This window comes from Caretta caretta, chromosome 11 (assembly GCF_965140235.1).
Source record: "Caretta caretta isolate rCarCar2 chromosome 11, rCarCar1.hap1, whole genome shotgun sequence".
NCBI lineage: Eukaryota > Metazoa > Chordata > Testudines > Cheloniidae > Caretta > Caretta caretta.
In genome coordinates this window covers 64,502,346-64,521,006 of record NC_134216.1, presented here as the reverse complement: position 1 = coordinate 64,521,006, position 18,661 = coordinate 64,502,346, and the positions used below count along the sequence as shown (strand labels likewise).

General features: G+C 42.5%; 1 protein-coding gene across 3 annotated transcripts in view; it reads left to right on the top strand.

The window, feature by feature from the left end:
* PTH2R (parathyroid hormone 2 receptor) overlaps positions 1–18,661 on the top strand; it is a 101,459-nt gene that overhangs the window by 72,310 nt on the left and 10,488 nt on the right. For all 3 annotated transcript variants that reach the window (XM_048869919.2, XM_048869918.2, XM_048869920.2), the window contains one exon: positions 14,221–14,287. In XM_048869919.2, the coding sequence (XP_048725876.2) occupies positions 14,221–14,287 (67 nt within the window). The remainder of the gene's footprint in view (positions 1–14,220; positions 14,288–18,661) is intronic.

The window sequence follows — 18,661 nt, the reverse complement described above, 5'->3', positions numbered from 1 at the left end:
ATACAGGAACATTTTTTTCCCAGTAAATACTAGACTGAGTAGCTGAAAGTTTCTGTCTCCCACATTCTGACTCACAGCAATCACTTCATCCACTCAAAACTGTTAGCAAGTAGCTCTGACTCCTGTTAAAAAAACAAAACAAAACCTAGTAGTTCTCCACTGGCAGATATTGAAAGTTGCGTCAATTTCCATAGATAGCTTGATAGTTCTTTTACGAAGAAAGGAGAGACTGTGATCCCTGTTGCACTGATGTATTCGTGGAGTCACTCTGCTGATGGAGTTATTCCAGATGTACACCCATTCAGTCGAGATCAGCATCTGGCCCAGAGTGTCCTGTGTTACCCCTGCATTTACTTGAGCCAGAGATTTTATTTGAATGTGCATTGAATTTGGCAGTCCAGTCTCCATTAACAGATGGCACCCTTCTCATCAGAATTCCTCTGCTTTAGTATCACTGAAGTTGGCCATTGGGATGCTTTGTCAGGGCGTCCAGAACTGTAAGCCACTGTATTACCCTTTGCCTTAGGAAGAGAAAGCTTTACAGGAGCTTAAACTGTGTGTCAGCAGCTTGTCTACCTCCCCAGCAAACTCCTAGAGACTCTGCCAGTCTCAGCCTGGCATTGCAGGTCACTCTCTAGTTCCCAACACCGTTCCCAACACCCCGCAGAAGAGCAGTATCCAGCCCCTAACATTGGACACTCACACAAACTACCAAGTCCACTGCCTCCAAAGAGACAGTGCACTCATCATCCTGTTAATTTAGCAGAGGACCTGCACTTTAATACACCGCGCTGAGATGATTTTATGCTAAAACCAAACAAAGGTTTATTAATAAAGAACCGCAATTTAAGTGATAGTAACCAAGGATAATAGAAACAGACAATGGTTACAAATAAAACAAAAATAAAACATGCTTTCCAGTGTCTACAGCGTAGCAGATTACAATCTTGGTTTCAGGCAATTTCTCACTGAGTCAGTTCTCATCACCTTCAACCCACATGGCTGTGGGGTTCCATCTTTCACAGATTCAAAGAGCACAGGTCTCTTGGTCCCTTAAGTGATGGATAACCAGAATGTCTTTTTGCTTCTCCTTATATTCCCTGAAGTTCATTGTCTTTGCCTTCAGAGCCTGGGGTTCAGACTCCAGTCATGCTCGTTTGTTTTCCAGCAAGCTGGGTCCCTTTTCCTGCTGGTTTGATTACTCTATTTACCTTAGATGCAAATGTCTTTTGCTTGTAATGAGGCCATACTGTTGTCTCCTTTGCCTGTTAGCTTGATCACTCTGTTTACCACAGAGGCAAATGCATTATCCACTGGCTTGCAAAGCTTGATGCTGGCAGACCGGTCAATATACCTTCCTTTCTCTAGGACAACCTGCTTATCATCTCTACTTGGATTGCTTGGACTCAACATATTTTAGTAACACGTTTCCAGCACACCTGCATAACTCTTTATATGCTCACTGTACATATATTGCACAAGATATTAATGACCAGAGTGTCACTAGTTTTCATATGGTAGCTTACAAGATGCACTTTAGATAAATATTATGACAAAAGGGTGTGATGTGTAGTGAGTTTGTCAGACATGGTAACAATTCTCATTACAGATGGTGAACACTTTGCCTGTGGATATTGAGGGACTCATAGGGTCAATAGCCATATGGTCCTTGCGGTCCCTTCTAACCCTATTGTTCTGTGAGTCAGACTGGCTGCGATTCAAACAATGCTGCCTAGCAGAGTTTGTTTGTTAAGCAAAGAATGAAGAGGGAGAACACTCAACACAGTGAAGGTTTCCATTTTCCTTGTTTAGGAAGGCAGCATTCCTGGAAGGAAATATGAGCTGAGATCTTTTACTAACTCATGTCTCTTATGAAGTCGGAAGACTCTGGAGGCAAAGGCTAAGGGCTTGTCTATGTGGCAAGTTAATGCACAGCAAGTTGGGGAGTAAATCTACTGCACACTAGCTTTCTGCACACTAGGTCACCATGCGGACCCTGCTTCTTTGCAGTAAAGGCACGCAGGTCAGAGGGCACTAAGGAGCTTTTTGTGTGTGGTAGCAGGGTTCCCAGGGCTAGTTAGTGATAGAAGGCGAGTGCGCTGTCGATTTACACCCTAACTTGCTGTGCACTAACTCTCCATATAGACAAGCCCTAGTACAAAGTACCCCATATCCTATTATCAAGTCAGTTTGAGACCAGGTGAATACAAATTGGTGAGACATTAAAAAAAAAATCTGATTTTTAACATTTAAATCCCGATTTATTTTTAAAAATAAACCTATTTACATTGAAATTTGAAATTGACAATCTATGTTAAGGCCTAAACTTATTCTAATCTATTAAAATTAAATACAAAAGCTTTTAAGCAGTACAAGTTTGCTGACAAGGTATTAAGAAAGTCAAACCCTGAACTGCTTGAACTCACTGGCTAAGCACTTGAAACAAGTGTGTGTTTGAAGTGCTAACCTGGCTTTTGACAGCAGTAGCCCTTTCTGCCAGTGCAAAGAGACTATTTCTCCATTTCAGTTTATTCATCTAATTCAGTTCAATGACTAGTTCATTCAAAGTTAAGAAACCAGTTGGGAGTTGAAAAAGCAAGAAAGCTTGTTTACTCCAGCAATGTATGAATAAAAAAGAAGGTGTGGGAGCGAGATCTACTAGTACTAGACTCAGGAAGGACATGGTGACCAGAAACAATCTGTTCAATTAATTAACTATGGGTAATACCACCTTTGTTTAATAAAAGCAGTTAGTTTTAAATGCAAAACGTGTTTTTACAAACTTTTTCTTATGTATCCAACACATTTAAGGTGGTTTTATTTAACAAAAAAATGCTTTTGTGCATTTTAATCAGATTTTTAATTTCCATCCAATTAAAACTTGGCACAGATCATAAATAAAAATTAATCATCTAGTAAGTAAGAGATGCATCATTCACCATTTTCTAACTGATAAAAAATAGAAAAACTAAGAATCTGAATAAATTAAGCTATATAACTGCTTCAATAAATGTGTGTAGATATTGTATATCCTGCTGGTTAGCAAAAAGGCGACAAATTTAACGTAACGGCTATATTTAGTTGCAAATAACATCATAATGGTCCCTTCTGACCTTACTATCTATGAGTCTATGTTTTAATGGTTACCAACTACCAAGAATTAATGAAAATAACTGAAAAGTACAAATGCAAAATATGATTGAAACTGATTACGTAAATCAAGGTTTCCTGCTTGCTAATTAAAATCAGTCATTTTAAATTGCTTTGATTTAAATCAGTCCACCCTGGTTTGAGCAAATTAGCCAGACTCGTAAATTAACAAGGGTTCTTTTCATTGTATTGCTGTTATGGTTATGGTAAGTGTTTATTTTTCTGGCAGTAGTTTCCCGTAATTGCTAATGAAAATTGTCCAGCAGTAATGGTCTGATGAGTCACAATCCGATATAGAGAAGAGCTCTGTTGGATGCCCACAGATGGATGAGACAGAATCATGTTTCAGAAAGCTTGGTTTCATGCAGTATGTATTGTCACTTTGCAATGGTATGGAAAGAATCTGTTTCTTTAATCAGACAAGATCAGTACTGGAGAGTTCCTGTTAATGTTTTTATGAGTTATTAGCATCAATGAAACATTTTTGATTCATAAATAATAATTATATGACCTGCACAGCTCAAACAATCGGAAAGGGTTGGGCAGACTGTGCTGTCCCAAAGCACATTACATCTTAAGTAGCTCCCTAACATGTAGAAGGAACATGCCTGCTACCACACATCTTTATGGGATAGCAGCTGATAGCCCTATGGGCCATAGGACAGCATGGCTCCTCTTGCCACTTTGAGGCACTGTGTGCCTATGGAGGAGTAGCGAGGGAATGGTTCATGCACTCTACTGAGCACAGAGAATGCAACTGAGCTGGGCCTTTCCATTGACTGTGCACAGGTCCCCTGCCATTGTATGCTCACTTAAGGGGAAGATTCACACCCATAGATTCCCCTCTGCTTGCAGAGCTAGGGAGCATAGAATCCTAGAAGTGTAGGGCTGGAAGGGACCTCAGTAGGTCATCTAGTTCAGTCCCTGGAACTCAAGGCAGGACTACGTAATAAACACCTGTCAAGGATGGTCTAGTTGTCTAACCTGTTCTTAAAAACCTCCAGTGATGCAGATTCCACAACATCCCTAGGCAATTTGTTCCAGTGCTTAGCCACCCTGACAGTTTTTAGGAAAAACTTCCTGTCAAACCTAAACTTCCCTTGCTGCAATTTAAACTTCTTGTCCTATCCTCAGAGGTTAAGGAGAACAGTTTTTCCCCCTCCTCCTTGTAACAGCCTTTTATGTACTTGAAAACTGTTACCATGTTTGCTCTGTCTTCTCTTTTCCAGACTAAACAAACCCAATTTTTTCAATCTTTCCTCCTTGGTGATGTTTTCTAGACCTTTAATAACTTTTGTGGCTCTCCTCTGGACTTTCTCCAGTTTGTCCACATTTTTCCTGAAATGTAAGATCCAGAATGGGACACAATACTCCAGCAGAGCCATAATCAGTCCGGAATAGAGCAGAAGAATTACTTCTCGTGTCTTGCTTCCAACCCTCCCACTAATGATCATCCCAGAATGATGTTCACTTTTTTTTCAACGGTGTTACACTGTTGACTCGTATTGAACTTGTGATCCACTATGACCTCCAGATCCCTTTCTGCAGTACTCCTTCCTAGGCAGTCATTTCCCATTTTGTTTGTGAGCAATTGATTGTTCCTTCCTAAGTGGAGTACTTTGCATTTGTCCTTATTGAATTGCATCCTATTTAGTTCAGAACATTTCTCTAGTTCGTCCAGATCATTTTGAATTTTAATCCTATCCTCCAAAGCACTTGCAACCCCTCCCAGCTTGGTATTGTCCACAAACTTTATAAGCGTACTCTTTATGCCATTATCTAAATCATTGATGAAGATATTAAACAGAACTGGACCCAGGACCGATTCTTGTGGAACCCCACTCAATATGTCCTTCCAGCATGACTGTGAACCACTGATAACTACTCTCTGGGAATGGTTTTCCAATCAGTTTTACACCCATCTTATAGTAGCTCTGTCTAGGCTGTATTTCCTTCGTTTGTTTATGAGAAGGTCATGCGAGACAGTATCAAATGCCTTACTAAAGTCAAGGTATACCACATCTACTGCTTCCCCTCCATCCACAAGGCTTGTTACCCTGTCAAAGAAAGCTATTAGGTTGGTTTGACACGATTTGTTCTTGACAAATCCCTGTTGACTGTTACTTGTCACCTTATTATCTTCTGGGTGTTTGCAACTTGATTGCTTGATTATTTGAGCCACTATCTTTCTGGGTACTGAAGTTAAGCTGATGGGCCTGAAATTTCTCAGGTTGTCTTTATTCCCCTTTTTATAGATTGACACTATATTTGCCCTCTTCCAATCCTCTGGAATCTCTCCAATCTTCCATGAGTTTTTGAAGATAGTCATGAAATGGCTCCGAGATCTCCTCAGTCAGCTCCTTGAGTATTCTAAGATGTATTTCATCAGGCCTTGCTGACTTGAAGATATCTAACTTGTCTAAGTCATTTTTAATTTGTTCTTTCCCTATTTTAGCTTTAAAGCCTATCTAATTTTCACTGGCATTCATTATGTTAGATGTCCAATCGCTACTAACCTTTTTGGTGAAAACTGAAACAAAAAGTCATTTAGTACTTCTGCCATTTCCACATTTTCTTTTATTGTCTCTTCCCCCCACCCCCCATTGAGTAATGGGCCTACTCTTTCTTTGGTCTTCCGCTTGCTTCTAATATATTTGAAGAATGTATTCTTGTTACCCTTTTATGTCTCTAGCTAGTTTGATCTCATTTTGTGCTTTGGCCTTTCTAATTTTGTCCCTACATGCTTGAATTGTTTGTTTATATTCATCCTTTGTAATTTGACATAGTTTCCACTTTTTATAGGACTCTTTTTTGAGTTTCAGATCATTGAAGATCTCCTGGTTAAGCAAGAGTGGTCACTTGCCATACTTCCTATCTTTCCTACGCAGTGGGATAGTTTACTCTTGTTCCCTTAATAATATCTCTTTGAAAAACGGCCAACTTGATTGGGCCTTGTGTTATTCTCTTCCAGTTTGGAGTCTTCCAGCTATTTCTTATATTGAAAAATCATCATCAGTGAAGTCCATTGGTAGGAAATGGAGAGCATTACACTGTGCTAATGGAAGAGCAGGATGGAATTTTTGTCAAGAAAATGGCTTTTCAGCAGAAAATGCTGATTCATCTAAACCAAAACAGTTCACAGGAACGGTTTTGACAAATGTCTTGTTTTGAAAAAAATTCAGAGTTGTCACAATGACCCGTTTTGATATTTTTTAAAAGAAATATTCCAGGTTTTAGTTCAAAATTACTTTGTTTCAAAAGTTAAGCTTAGTGTAGTTTTAAAAAGAGTTACAATTTTAAAAAAGAACTTTTTTGAAACTGAACTATTTGATGGATTCAAACTGATTGAATGGTTGATTTTGTGATTGTTGGTTAGCAAACATTTTCAAGATTTTGACTTTTCATTCTGAGTCAGGATGGGAAAAAAATTCAAAATCTCAAAAGTTTTCCTTGGATGGGAAAACCATTTATCACCCAGCTCTAATTAACAGTACAATATTATACATTTCTTTCCCGTCACGTAGTATAGCTTAGTGTAACAAAGTATATCCACTCATCCTAAATGTACGGAAAATCAAAACTATTGGCACCTATCACTGTGGCTTGTGTGCACATTCCCTCTACGTCTGTCTGTCTGTCAGAAAGGAGAAAATCACCCTCAAAATTCAGACTAAAAATAAGGTGCAAATTTTTAAGTGAGGGTAATTAGCCATTGGAACAATTTAAGGATGAGGTTGATTCTCCATCACTTTAATTCATTAAATCAAGACTGGAGCCCAGATCCTTAAAGGTATTTAGGTACCTAACTCCCATTGATTTAAAAGGGAATTAGGTCCCTAACTACTTTTTAGGAGCTGGGCCTGGATGTACTTCTAAAAGATGTCCTGTAATTTGAATAGAATTTATGGTCTTGATGCAGAACTCACTGCGTGAAATTTTCTGGGCTATGTAATGCAGGAGGTCAGACTAGATCATAATGGTCCCTTCTGGTCTTTAAATCTGTGTATTGATTTTTTTTTTTTTTTTAGTTTGTCTAAATTCAAACAGCCTTTGCTTCCTTTGTAAAATAAACATACTTTCCCGGTGGAGTAAGTGGCCAGAAGAAATCAAGTACAATATCTTATTAATAAAAACAGCAGCGCTGTTTGTCTGTTACATGCCATATATTCTTGCCTGATTTCTTGCCATTCATGGATATTCCACAAATTTGCCATCAGAACATAACCTATTCTGCAACATGCTTAATTGCCAGATTGACAGCCCCAGAGACTGAAAGGCCTTTATCAAACTGGGGTGGTTTGGGCTGTTGCAGTTCAAGGATCCTTGCCTTGTCACATCACCATGATTAAACTCTGAACTGAGGGAGCTCCCCCACGCCGATGGGTAAGTCAGTTCTTGACCTCGCTGCTGAGTCTTCCAGTGAAGATGTTGATTGCTCAGGTGGTTTTTGTGATATGGGCATCTGCCAACTTGAAATTGGATGGAGACCAGCGACTGGCTTCACAGAGCTCATTCAACAGCACTCAAAAGGAACCAGCTTCCACTAGCAGAAGGCTGTCACTTATACTGTGCAGTCGGTGACTTCAGTCTCTAGGGCTATCAGTCGGACGCCTTTCAAGAGAGCTACATTCGGTACCGAAAGAAACAATCGATTAAAGAATATAATGTAGTCCACGTAAGCTGTGTACATACAGGCATTTAGAAGGAACACTACTGGTGTATAAACCCCCACTATGAACAGCAAATAGCCTCCAGCCAGGTCCCACTCTTCTGGCTTTTTTTTAATTGAAAATCCTATTCTTATCAAATATCTATTTTGCAAGCTGATCACCGATGTATGGGCTGAACAGCAGGTGATGCAAATCAGCATTACTCCATTGAAGTCAGTGGTTCAACACAGATTGACACTAGTTGAAGCTCTGCTCCAAGGGTGAGGCCCCTACCCAAGAAGTGGGGAGACCTGGGTTCAAGTCCCTGCTTTGCTATTGATGTTCTGTGTGACTGTGGAACAGTCAGTCTCTTTGGGGCTTCAGTTCACCATCCAGGAAACGTGGATAATAGCACTTCCCTGCCTCAGTGAGCTGTTTTGAGGAAAAATGCATTATTCTGAGGTGCTCCGATATGACAACCATGGGCATCAGATAGACAATGTAATTACTGATGGAGTGGCACTCTGATGAGCATTCAAAGGCATTTCAGCTGTGCTAGCCACTGTCATAGAATCATAGAATATCAGGGTTGGAAGGGACCTCAGGAGGTCATCTAGTCCAACCCTCTGCTCAAAGCAGGACCAATCCCCAATTAAATCATCCCAGCCAGGGCTTTGTCAAGCCTGACCTTAAAAACTTCTAAGGAAGGAGATTCTACCACCTTCCTAGGTAACGCATTCCAGTGTTTCACCACCTTCCTAGTGAAGAAGTTTCTCCTAATATCCAACCTAAACCTCCCCCACTGCAACTTGAGACCATTACTCCTTGTTCTGTCCTCTTCTACCACTGAGAATAGTCTAGAACCATCCTCTTTGGAACCACCTCTCAGGTAGTTGAAAGCAGCTATCAAATCCCCCCTCATTCTTCTCTTCTGCAGACTAAACAATCCCAGTTCCCTCAGCCTCTCCTCATAAGTCATGTGTTCCAGACCCCTAATCATTTTTGTTGCTCTTCGCTGGACTCTCTCCAATTTCTCCACATCCTTCCTGTAGTGTGGGGCCCAAAACTGGACACAGTACTCCAGATGAGGCCTCACCAATGTCGAATAGAGGGGAACAATCACGTCCCTTGATCTGCTGGCTATGCCCCTACTTATACATCCCAAAATACCATTGGCCTTCTTGGCAACAAGGGCACACTGTTGACTCATATCCAGCTTCTCATCCACTGTCACCCGTAGGTCCTTTTCCGCAGAACTGCTGCCTAGCCATTCGGTCCCTAGTCTGTAGCAGTGCATTGGATTCTTCCGTCCTAAGTGCAGGACCCTGCACTTATCCTTGTTGAACCTCATCAGATTTCTTTTGGCCCAATCCTCCAATTTGTCTAGGTCCCTCTGTATCCTATCCCTGCCTGCCACCATATCTACCACTCCTCCTAGTTTAGTATCATCCGCAAATTTGCTGAGAGTGCAATCCACACCATCCTCCAGATCATTTATGGAGATATTGAACAAAACCAGCCCCAGAACCGACCCTTGGGGCACTCCACTTGATACTGACTGCCATCCAGACATGGAGCCATTGATCACTACTCATTGAGCCCGACAATCTAGCCAACTTTCTACCCATCTTATAGTGCATTCATCCAGCCCATACTTCTTTAACTTGCTGACAAGAATACTGTGGGAGACCGTGTCAAAAGCTTTGCTAAAGTCAAGAAACAATACATCCACTGCTTTCCCTTCATCCACAGAACCAGTAATCTCATCATAGAAGGTGATTAGATTAGTCAGGCATGACCTTCCCTTGGTGAATCCATGCTGACTGTTCCTGATCACTTTCCTCTCGTGTAAGTGCTTCAGGATTGATTCCTTGAGGACCTGCTCCATGATTTTTCCAGGGACTGAGGTGAGGCTGACTGGCCTGTAGTTCCCAGGATCCTCCTTCTTCCCTTTTTTAAAGGTGGGCACTACATTAGCCTTTTTCCAGTCGTCCGGGACTTCCCCCGATCGCTATGAGTTTTCAAAGATAATGGCCAATGGCTCTGCCATCACAGCCGCCAACTCCTTTAGCACTCTCGGATGCAGCGCATCTGGCCCCATGGACTTGTGCTCATCTAGCTTTTCTAAATAGTCCCTAACCACCTCTTTCTCCACAGAGGGCTGGCCACCTACTCCCCATGGTATGTTGCCCAGCGCAGCACTCTGGGAGCTGACCTTGTTCGTGAAGACAGAGGCAAAAAAAGCATTGAGTACATTAGCTTTTTCCACATCCTCTGTCACTAGGTTGCCTCCCTCATTCAGTAAGGGGCCCACACTTTCCTTGGCTTTCTTCTTGTTGCGAACATACCTGAAGAAACCCTTCTTGTTACTCTTAACATCTCTTGCTAGCTGCAACTCCAGGTGGGATTTGGCCTTCCTGATTTCACTCCTGCATGCCCGAGCAACATTTTTATACTCTTCCCTGGTCATTTGTCCAATCTTCCACATCTTGTAAGCTTCTTTTTTATGTTTAAGATCCGCAAGGATTTCACTGTTAAGCCAAGCTGGTCGCCTGCCATATTTACTATTCTTTCGACACATCGGAATGGTTTGTCCCTGTAACCTCAATAGGGATTCTCTGAAATACAGCCAGCTCTCCTGGACTCCTTTCCCCCTCATGTTATTCCCCCAGGGGATCCTACCCATCAGTTCCCTGAGGGAGTCAAAGTCTGCTTTCCTGAAGTCCAGCGTCCGTATTCTGCTGCTTACCTTTCTTCCCTGTGTCAGGATCCTGAACTTGACCAACTCATGGTCACTGCCTCCCACGTTCCCATCCACTTTTGCTTCCCCTACTAATTCTTCCCGGTTTGTGAGCAGCAGGTCAAGAAAAGCTCTCCCCCTAGTTGGCTCCTCCAGCACTTGCACCAGGAAATTGTCCCCTACATTTTCCAAAAACTTCCTGGATTGTCTGTGCACCGCTGTAGTGCTCTCCCAGCAGATATCAGGGTGATTGAAGTTGCCCATGAGAACCAGGGTGTGCGATCTAGTAGCTTCTGCGAGTTGCCGGAAGAAAGCCTCATCCACCTCATCCCCCTGGTCCGGTGGTCTATAGCAGACTCCCACCACTACATCACTCTTGTTGCTCACACTTCTAAACTTAATCCAGAGACACTCAGGTTTTTCTGCAGTTTCATACCGGAGCTCTGAGCAGTCATACTGCTCCCTTACATACAGTGGTACTCCCCCACCTTTTCTGCCCTGCCTGTCCTTCCTGAACAGTTTATAACCATCCATGACAGTACTCCAGTCATGTGAGTTATCCCACCAAGTCTCTGTTTTTCCAATCACGTCATAATTCCTTGCCTTCACCAGGACCTCCAGTTCTCCCTGTTTGTTTCCAAGGCTTTGTGCATTTGTATATAGGCACTTGAGATAACCTGCTGATTGCCCCTCATTCTCAGTATGAGGCAGGAGCCCTCCCCTCACAGACGTTCCTGCCTGTGCTTCCTCCCGGTATCCTGCTTGCCCACTTACCTCAGGGCTTTGGTCTCCTTCCCCCGGTGAACCTAGTTTAAAGCCCTCCTCACTAGGTTAGCCAGCCTGCTCGCAAAGATGCTCTTCCCTCTCTTCGTTAGGTGGAGCCCGTCTCTGCCCAGCACTCCTCGTTCATGTAACACCATCCCATGGGCAAAGAATCCAAAGCCTTCTCTCTGACACCACCTGCGTAGCCATTTGTTGACTTCCATGATTCGACGGTCCCTACCCCGGCCTTTTCCTTCCACGGGGAGGATGGACAAGAACACCACTTGGGCCTCAAACTCCTTTATCCTTCTTCCCAGAGCCACGTAGTCCGCAGTGATCCGCTCAAGGTCATTCTTGGCAGTATCATTGGTGCCCACGTGGAGAAGCAGGAAGGGGTAGCGATCCGAGGGCTTGATGAGTCTCGGCAGTCTCTCCGTCACATCGCGAATCTTAGCCCCTGGCAAGCAGTAGACTTCTCTGTTTTCCCGGTCAGGGCGGCAGATAGATGACTCAGTCCCCCTGAGGAGAGAGTCCCCGACCACCACCACCCGCCTCCTTCTCTTGGGAGTGGTGGTCGTGGAACCCCCAACCTTAGGACAGCGCATCTCATGCCTTCCAACCAGCGGAGTCTCCTTCTGCTTTCTCCCCTCAGACGTATCATCTGGTCCACTCTCCACAATGGTACCTGTGGAGAGAACATGAAAACGGTTACTTACCTGTGTCTGCGTTGCTGGTATCCGGACATTCCCCCTTCTTCTTCTGGAGGTCACATGTTGCCAAGCTTCTTCACTGGCCTCTTGGCTCCGCTGTGCAACGTGCTCTAAATCTTTAGAGCTTTGTGCCCGTAGAAGCATATCCTGACTTTTGTCCAGGAAATCCTCAGATTCTCGTATGCAACGCAGGGTCGATATCTGTTGCTCCAGACCTTCAATCTTCTCTTCCAATATGGATACTAGCTTGCACTTTGTACAGACAAAGTCACTTCTGTCCTGTGGAAGAAAGACAAACATGGCACATCCAGTGCAGGTCACAATAGCTGAACGCCCCCCCTCCATATCACCTTCCTACTATGAGCTTCCTCAGAGAAGCTGGCAAGATGTAAGCCTCACTGGGCTCACCCCAGGTGAACTCCCAGGCAAACTCCTGCTGTTTGCTGCTCTGCTGTTCCCCGCTGCTCAGCTGGTCCGCCGCCGCTCAACTGGTTCGCGGAGCTCTGGCTATTTTTAAACAGCCAGGCTTCCCTGAAACAAACAAACAGACACCCCCAATACCCACCCCCTGCAGGCTACCACCCAATCAGGCACTCGCTCAGGCTTTCAAACTGTGCTCCCAGCAAACACACACTCGGATACTCACTCAGCAAACACACACTCGGATTAAGAAGTCTGTTATTCCAGCTGAATTAAGAAGTCAATTAAGAAGTCTGTTATTCCAGCTGAAAAATAACCATGCAAACACCACAAATGATGCATTTTGGGTGTGTTTGGTTAGCATTTGACCCTTTATATGCAATGTAAATTCATACTAAAACATTACGTTTTCTACAGGGCTGAAACACAGTGTCCAGCATGACAATCGGTTGACGTTCTTTCATGTCTGTGTCGGTATGAAATTGCAGACATTATTTTGTCAACAACAGGAAGAAAATAAGTCCTTTAGAGAGCAGAAGGCGCTGTTGACAAGCCTGAATAGCTAAGAGTCTCATATAGAGTAAGACAGAAAATTATTGTCATGTTCAGACAACACATACGCCCATTCAGCAGGAAATGCGCTCATAAAATATCCCTAAAACAAGGCCTGAGGTTGCTTAAGACTTGCCACTCCAGGCTCATGACTACTTGTAAATGGATGCACCAGAACTTTGCAATTCATATGCATTATTTACTAACCACAGGCTAACTGTGTGAACCTAACTCAGCCTGGAGAGCACTTAGTCATACCAGGGACCCATTGAAGTCAATGGGCAAATGGGTGTGCTTAAGCACGCCCCGGCAGGAAAAAACTTATCCCTAAACTGACATGTTATTCCTGTAAAACCAATGGTATCTGCATTTAGCAAGTAGTGTCATGGCCTCTATCGTTAACATGATTACAGCTACAGCTGACCCAACTGTAGCATGTGTGATGAAGTATTTACATTGCTTTAGAGTAGCTAAACAGCTGTAATACCTACGTTTATATAATGAAAACATGCAGCAGGAGGTAAAGGATCACATCATTTTGGCTTATGTTTTTATAGAGACAAACTCTGATTCCCTGTACCCTCATCATTAGTCATCAAAGCCCTGCATGTTTGTCTAATATGGGCCATTTGGGTTGTATTGATCAGTCTTGTTTTCGCTTCCACTCTCCGTCATTTATCTATCAGCCAAACGCATTTTTTGACCCCATTCTGAAGCTTGAACTTATGGCTGACATGCTTTTCCTGGTTAAAACCCATGTCTCCAGTCAACGGTCATGAAAGCTGCTGTCTTGACAGCGCAGGCGAATGATGCCGTCTGTGCAACCACTCCTGCAGCAGTGGAAGTTACCCACCTTGTCTTCTCAGAGGGTCTCAACTGTGCCCCAGCGGGATCAGCTCTTGACTAGAGCTTCCAGTCTCCTTGTCCTTTCACTCTGCGAGTGCCAACAATGAAGGCAGTTAGTCCCAGTGGGGGATGGGGGGAGTGTCATTGTTTTGAGGGTGATGATGTGGCTGGTTTTGTTGGTCTTTTCGTAGACTGATAGCCTAGCGCTGACTGTTTCTTTTGGCTGACCTAAATCGGTGGCCCATTCGTCTACACGCCTCCAAAGTGAGCATGACCCATTCTAGCCAATGGGGAAAAAACAAAACTAAAAAAAAAAAAAAAAAAAAACCCACCTTTGATTGTTTATTGCTGTTGTCATTAGTTTAACTCTAGGTATTTGTTGATATCACAGATGCTGGGAGCTCAGTGCCGGCGCTATCAAATGGATTTACCAAGCACCGATATTAGCAGCCATTGGGGTAGGTTTTATACATGCGATGTAGCGTAAATAGTTTATTGGTTGTCTGATTTTTTTTTTAAACTCTCTGGCTTTGCTGTAAACGACACAGGTTCTGAAGTGAGAGTGGGGATGGGGAGGGTGGAATGAGGAGCAAGTTACCTTAGTCTCTCAACTAACTCTTGGGATCGATCAGAAAAAGTGACTCAAGAAATGAAGTTGATCAAGGTGAAGCTTTCCCTAGTGATGGATGAATGAAGAGTCAGCAGTTAGACTCTGTTCAGATAAATGCTCCAAATTTCAGATCCTTTTCCTAATTATTGAAATCTCTTGAGTCTATAAAATTGGCTGGAACTTGCCCGAAAACAGATGTTCTCATGGAATTTCCAGTGCTTCCTGTCCAGGCCAGGAATAACATAAGAACAGCCTTTGCGTCAGGATTTAATCACTTTCTTTATTGGTCCCATCCAGAAGTGTAAAAACGGGTGACAATGAAAAGCAATTTAAAAATAAAGTTAATCCAACTTTTGGTTTTTGAACCTCAAGGGGAAAGTTTAGGGCAAAAGCTGTAATGGCTTCTTTTTTTAAAATTCCAGACTGAGAACACTTTGTTTATGATAGCTGATAAAAATGATCATATTCAAGTGTAGGCCAAGGGTTCCCTTTTCAAAATCACGTGAGTTCCATTTTCAAAAGTATATGGGAAACGAAAGATCTTCTTTGCAGTTTCAATCCCCATGCCCATATTCTCATCTTGAATTTTAGCCCTGTAACATTTTATGCTAAAGGGAATGGCTGAAAAGCACAGAGTAGGGCAAGGAAGATAGGAAAGTGATGTGTGACTCCAGGAGCCGAATCATGCGGCTCTTCCATGTGCGAAACCCTCATTGAAACTACTGGGAGTTTGATATGAAGGTAGATTCTTCAGAGGGGATAATGCTAATGAGTCCATACTTTTGCTTTTAGAATTATAGTGCTTGTATCCACAATGGCCCAAGTCCTGGGCAGCATTGCACAACCCAAGTACTGCACTGGGTACTATCTTTGTTACCGTAACTTGGCACACAAATAATAAACATAATAATAATACGGCAGCTGGACCTGCCAAGTTTCATGCATCTCATGATTAATCTCATGTCTGTATTTATGTAAAATCAGTACGTCATAAATCTCATTCATGCTCTGTGTATGGCCCAATTTTTGACACACATGAAAATACCTGATGATTATAACTGGAACAATTTATTCAAATACAGAATTAAAAAGACTGGCATTTGCCAATGCATAGGGAAACCAAGAATTGTGTCTCCATTATCCTACTAATTAATCTGGCCCATAAAATAAATATTATATTTAAACAGAATGTAGCTGTACACTCCCCTGGCATAACTTAAAAATAATTTAAAAATATTCCCCAAAATAGCTAAAGCACAGCAGGGCGATCCAATATAACCCACCATCAGCAACCCCAGCATATTAAAAGCATAAATACCCTTTCCCCACCAAAGCTTAACTTTGCAGCATGCCGTGAGGATCAGTAGTAGAGCTGGTTGGACAATTTTTGGTGTGGGGGGGGAGACGGGGGCGAGGGCAGTGTCAAAAATGGCCTTTTTAGGAAATTGACAAATTTCTTGACCTTTTTTTCTCCCAAACGGTCCTGGTGTTTTGAACAAACATAGAAAACAAAAATATTGGGGGGGGGGGGTATTTAAGTTTTTGAGATTTGATTTATCATTCTTCCTGTTGGCAACATGGGAAGGGCGGGGGGGGGGGGGGGGCGGAGAAAGGAAAAATAAAAAAAGTCCCAAATGAAAACTTTTCTATAAAAATGTTAAAGAAAAAATTTGGAATAACCCAATAATTGTTCCTTTTCTAAACCAGCAGAACAAATAACACTGTGCTATTTTCATGACATGGTTCTCACTTTCTGATCATGTCAACTGATCAGATTTGGTCTGTTTCAGACCACTGAGTTGGGATTGAATTCCAAAGCCATGAGGCCAGAGAACACTCAGCCAATTGCCCTTTCTTATTTATACCAGCGTAGCTTTCACTGCAGCACCTCTGCTGAGCTCATCTGTACACTGTGCAGAGCCTGATGTGACACCTTAAAAACACATAAAAATGGGATTTTTTTTAAAGGGCTGCTGCATACTGAATTTTCATCATGCATCAACCTAACCTGTCAAAGGTGCTTCTGTAACCAGGACACATGCATCCTTACACAGTTAATTTTGTTTGCTTCAGGAGAAGCAGAAAAAAAAAATCTTTGGAGAGCGTTTTCTTCTTCTGTTATATTTACATTTATATCCTCCTTTGTTTCTAGACACACTTAATTTCTGCTGCCTCGGCCTCATAAAAATTCACTAGTAATGGCTGTAGCTCTTGCCAGAGTCTCTTGTCTTAGGAGCGGTGTTGTAATAAATGATCAAATTTGTCCAGACATTAAAATCTACTTTTCAGACTCATCTCTGATTTAAGGCTTTTAGATGGCTCATTGAAATGTGCTTAACTCAGAGTCTAGGTATTAGACATGGCCCCTAGTTATTAGCCGCTTCTGCACTTGACACCAAGCTTTTTTATTATAATCAAAATGACACTTTGGTGAGTTTCCAGAGCTATCACTCTTACTGGGCTCAAAACACATTTGTAGTAAATGAAGTGTTATGACAGGTTGGAACAGGAGATCTGGATTCCAAGCCAGCTTGCTTCCCAAATGAAAATGAGCATGGCAGTTTCAACTTGATTGCCAGCATCACAAAACTGTGGGACTGAGACCTCAGGAGAGTGGACGAGGTTTGAAAGGTGAGGACTAGCTGCACTGAGAGAATTGTCTGGGGAATGGTATATGCTGGTCCTGCATTTAGCAAGCTACTCTCATGCCAAACTAGCAGTGAAACTGTGGGGACCCAGACCCCACTACCAACCCAGGATTCCAGGCAGCTTGTACAGCCAATGGAAGGGTCTATGCCACCACATCTTCACTGCGGGTTTTTAGATCCGCTAGCTAGATTAAAGCTAGCATAGGCATGCCTACCTGCACTGTGTAGTGTAGACATACTCTCAGTATTTGTAAAGGACCTAGCACAATGGGGTGCCAGTCTCAATTGGGGCCACTAAGCACTACTGTAATACATAGAAATAACAACATTACTGGTGCCCCCATCCTATTTTACGGAACAAATTTTATTATCAAACACTCCGATCGCAAGCTAGCTGTTTCTTTTGTCTCTAGAACAGAACACGGGGTTTTTCTTCAAGCCCAAGAGTGACAGTTTGCACTGCTGTTTGCTCTCTGAGTACAAAAGCCACCCAGTTCTATGACCGGACATTATATCTGATGCACTGGTTTGTTTTCAAATGAACCTGGAAATATTTCAGGAAAGCCAAGTAACAAACAAACCAGCATAAAAACGGGCTGAGAGAAATGAAAACAAATTGAGACAAAGCACATCCTTTTTAAAGGCACACACCCAGGAAACCAAAAAGAGTAACATCAAAATGAAAGGTTTCAAAAAAACGACGAAGTCACCTTTTCTTTGGTTAGTGAAGATTTTGGGGCTGTTTGTGGGCTAACTTACATAGGTGTAAAAGAGGAGTAACTCCACTAAGACAATGGAACCTGATTTGTGTTTACACTGTGGCCCCTCTTCCTCTCTTTGGCAACGTGAAGTGGATGTAAATTCTCCTTTACATTAATATAATGGTGTAAAAGGGTCTTAAGTGTAAAGGAGAGCCATGCCCAATGATATACAGCCGCACAGAACTTGTGTAAATGAGATTGGAATCAGGTCAGTTAGTCACAGATTTTTAGGGATCATTCTGATGATTTAATCTGACCACCTGCAATCACAGGCCATCGAATGTCAAAGAATTAATTCCTGCTTCACGTCCAATAGCTCTGCTTGCACTATCTGCTAGAAAAACATGAAATCTTAATTTGAAAAATTCTGTTGCCGGAGGATGCGTCACATCCCTTGGTATCTTTATGAGCAGTGGCACGAGAGGCCCCTGCGTACTGTTCTAACTATGTGCTATTTAGAATTGCTGTAGAAATAAGGAATTGCCAGAAAACAGTGACATAGGTGCTCTCTGTCAGTATACTCCACTTCGGTGCCATATTTTGAGTGCAGTCAATCCATTCTTTTGGTGTCAATTGGGACCTTTCACTATGTTTCAAGGTGAAAGTGGCAGTAATTTGTGTAATGGAAATGGCCATGCTTAATGCAGGGAGAGCGTCCTTTCTTCAAGCCCTGTTTTTACAGCCTCAGTAATATGTGAATGAACTGTCTGTGTTCATATATGATGCTGTCCAGTTCTTGACCTGATTCTTCTCTCATGCCACTGGTCTCGTGCCAACAATTTCAATGGAATTACTTCTGATTTAAACAGCAGG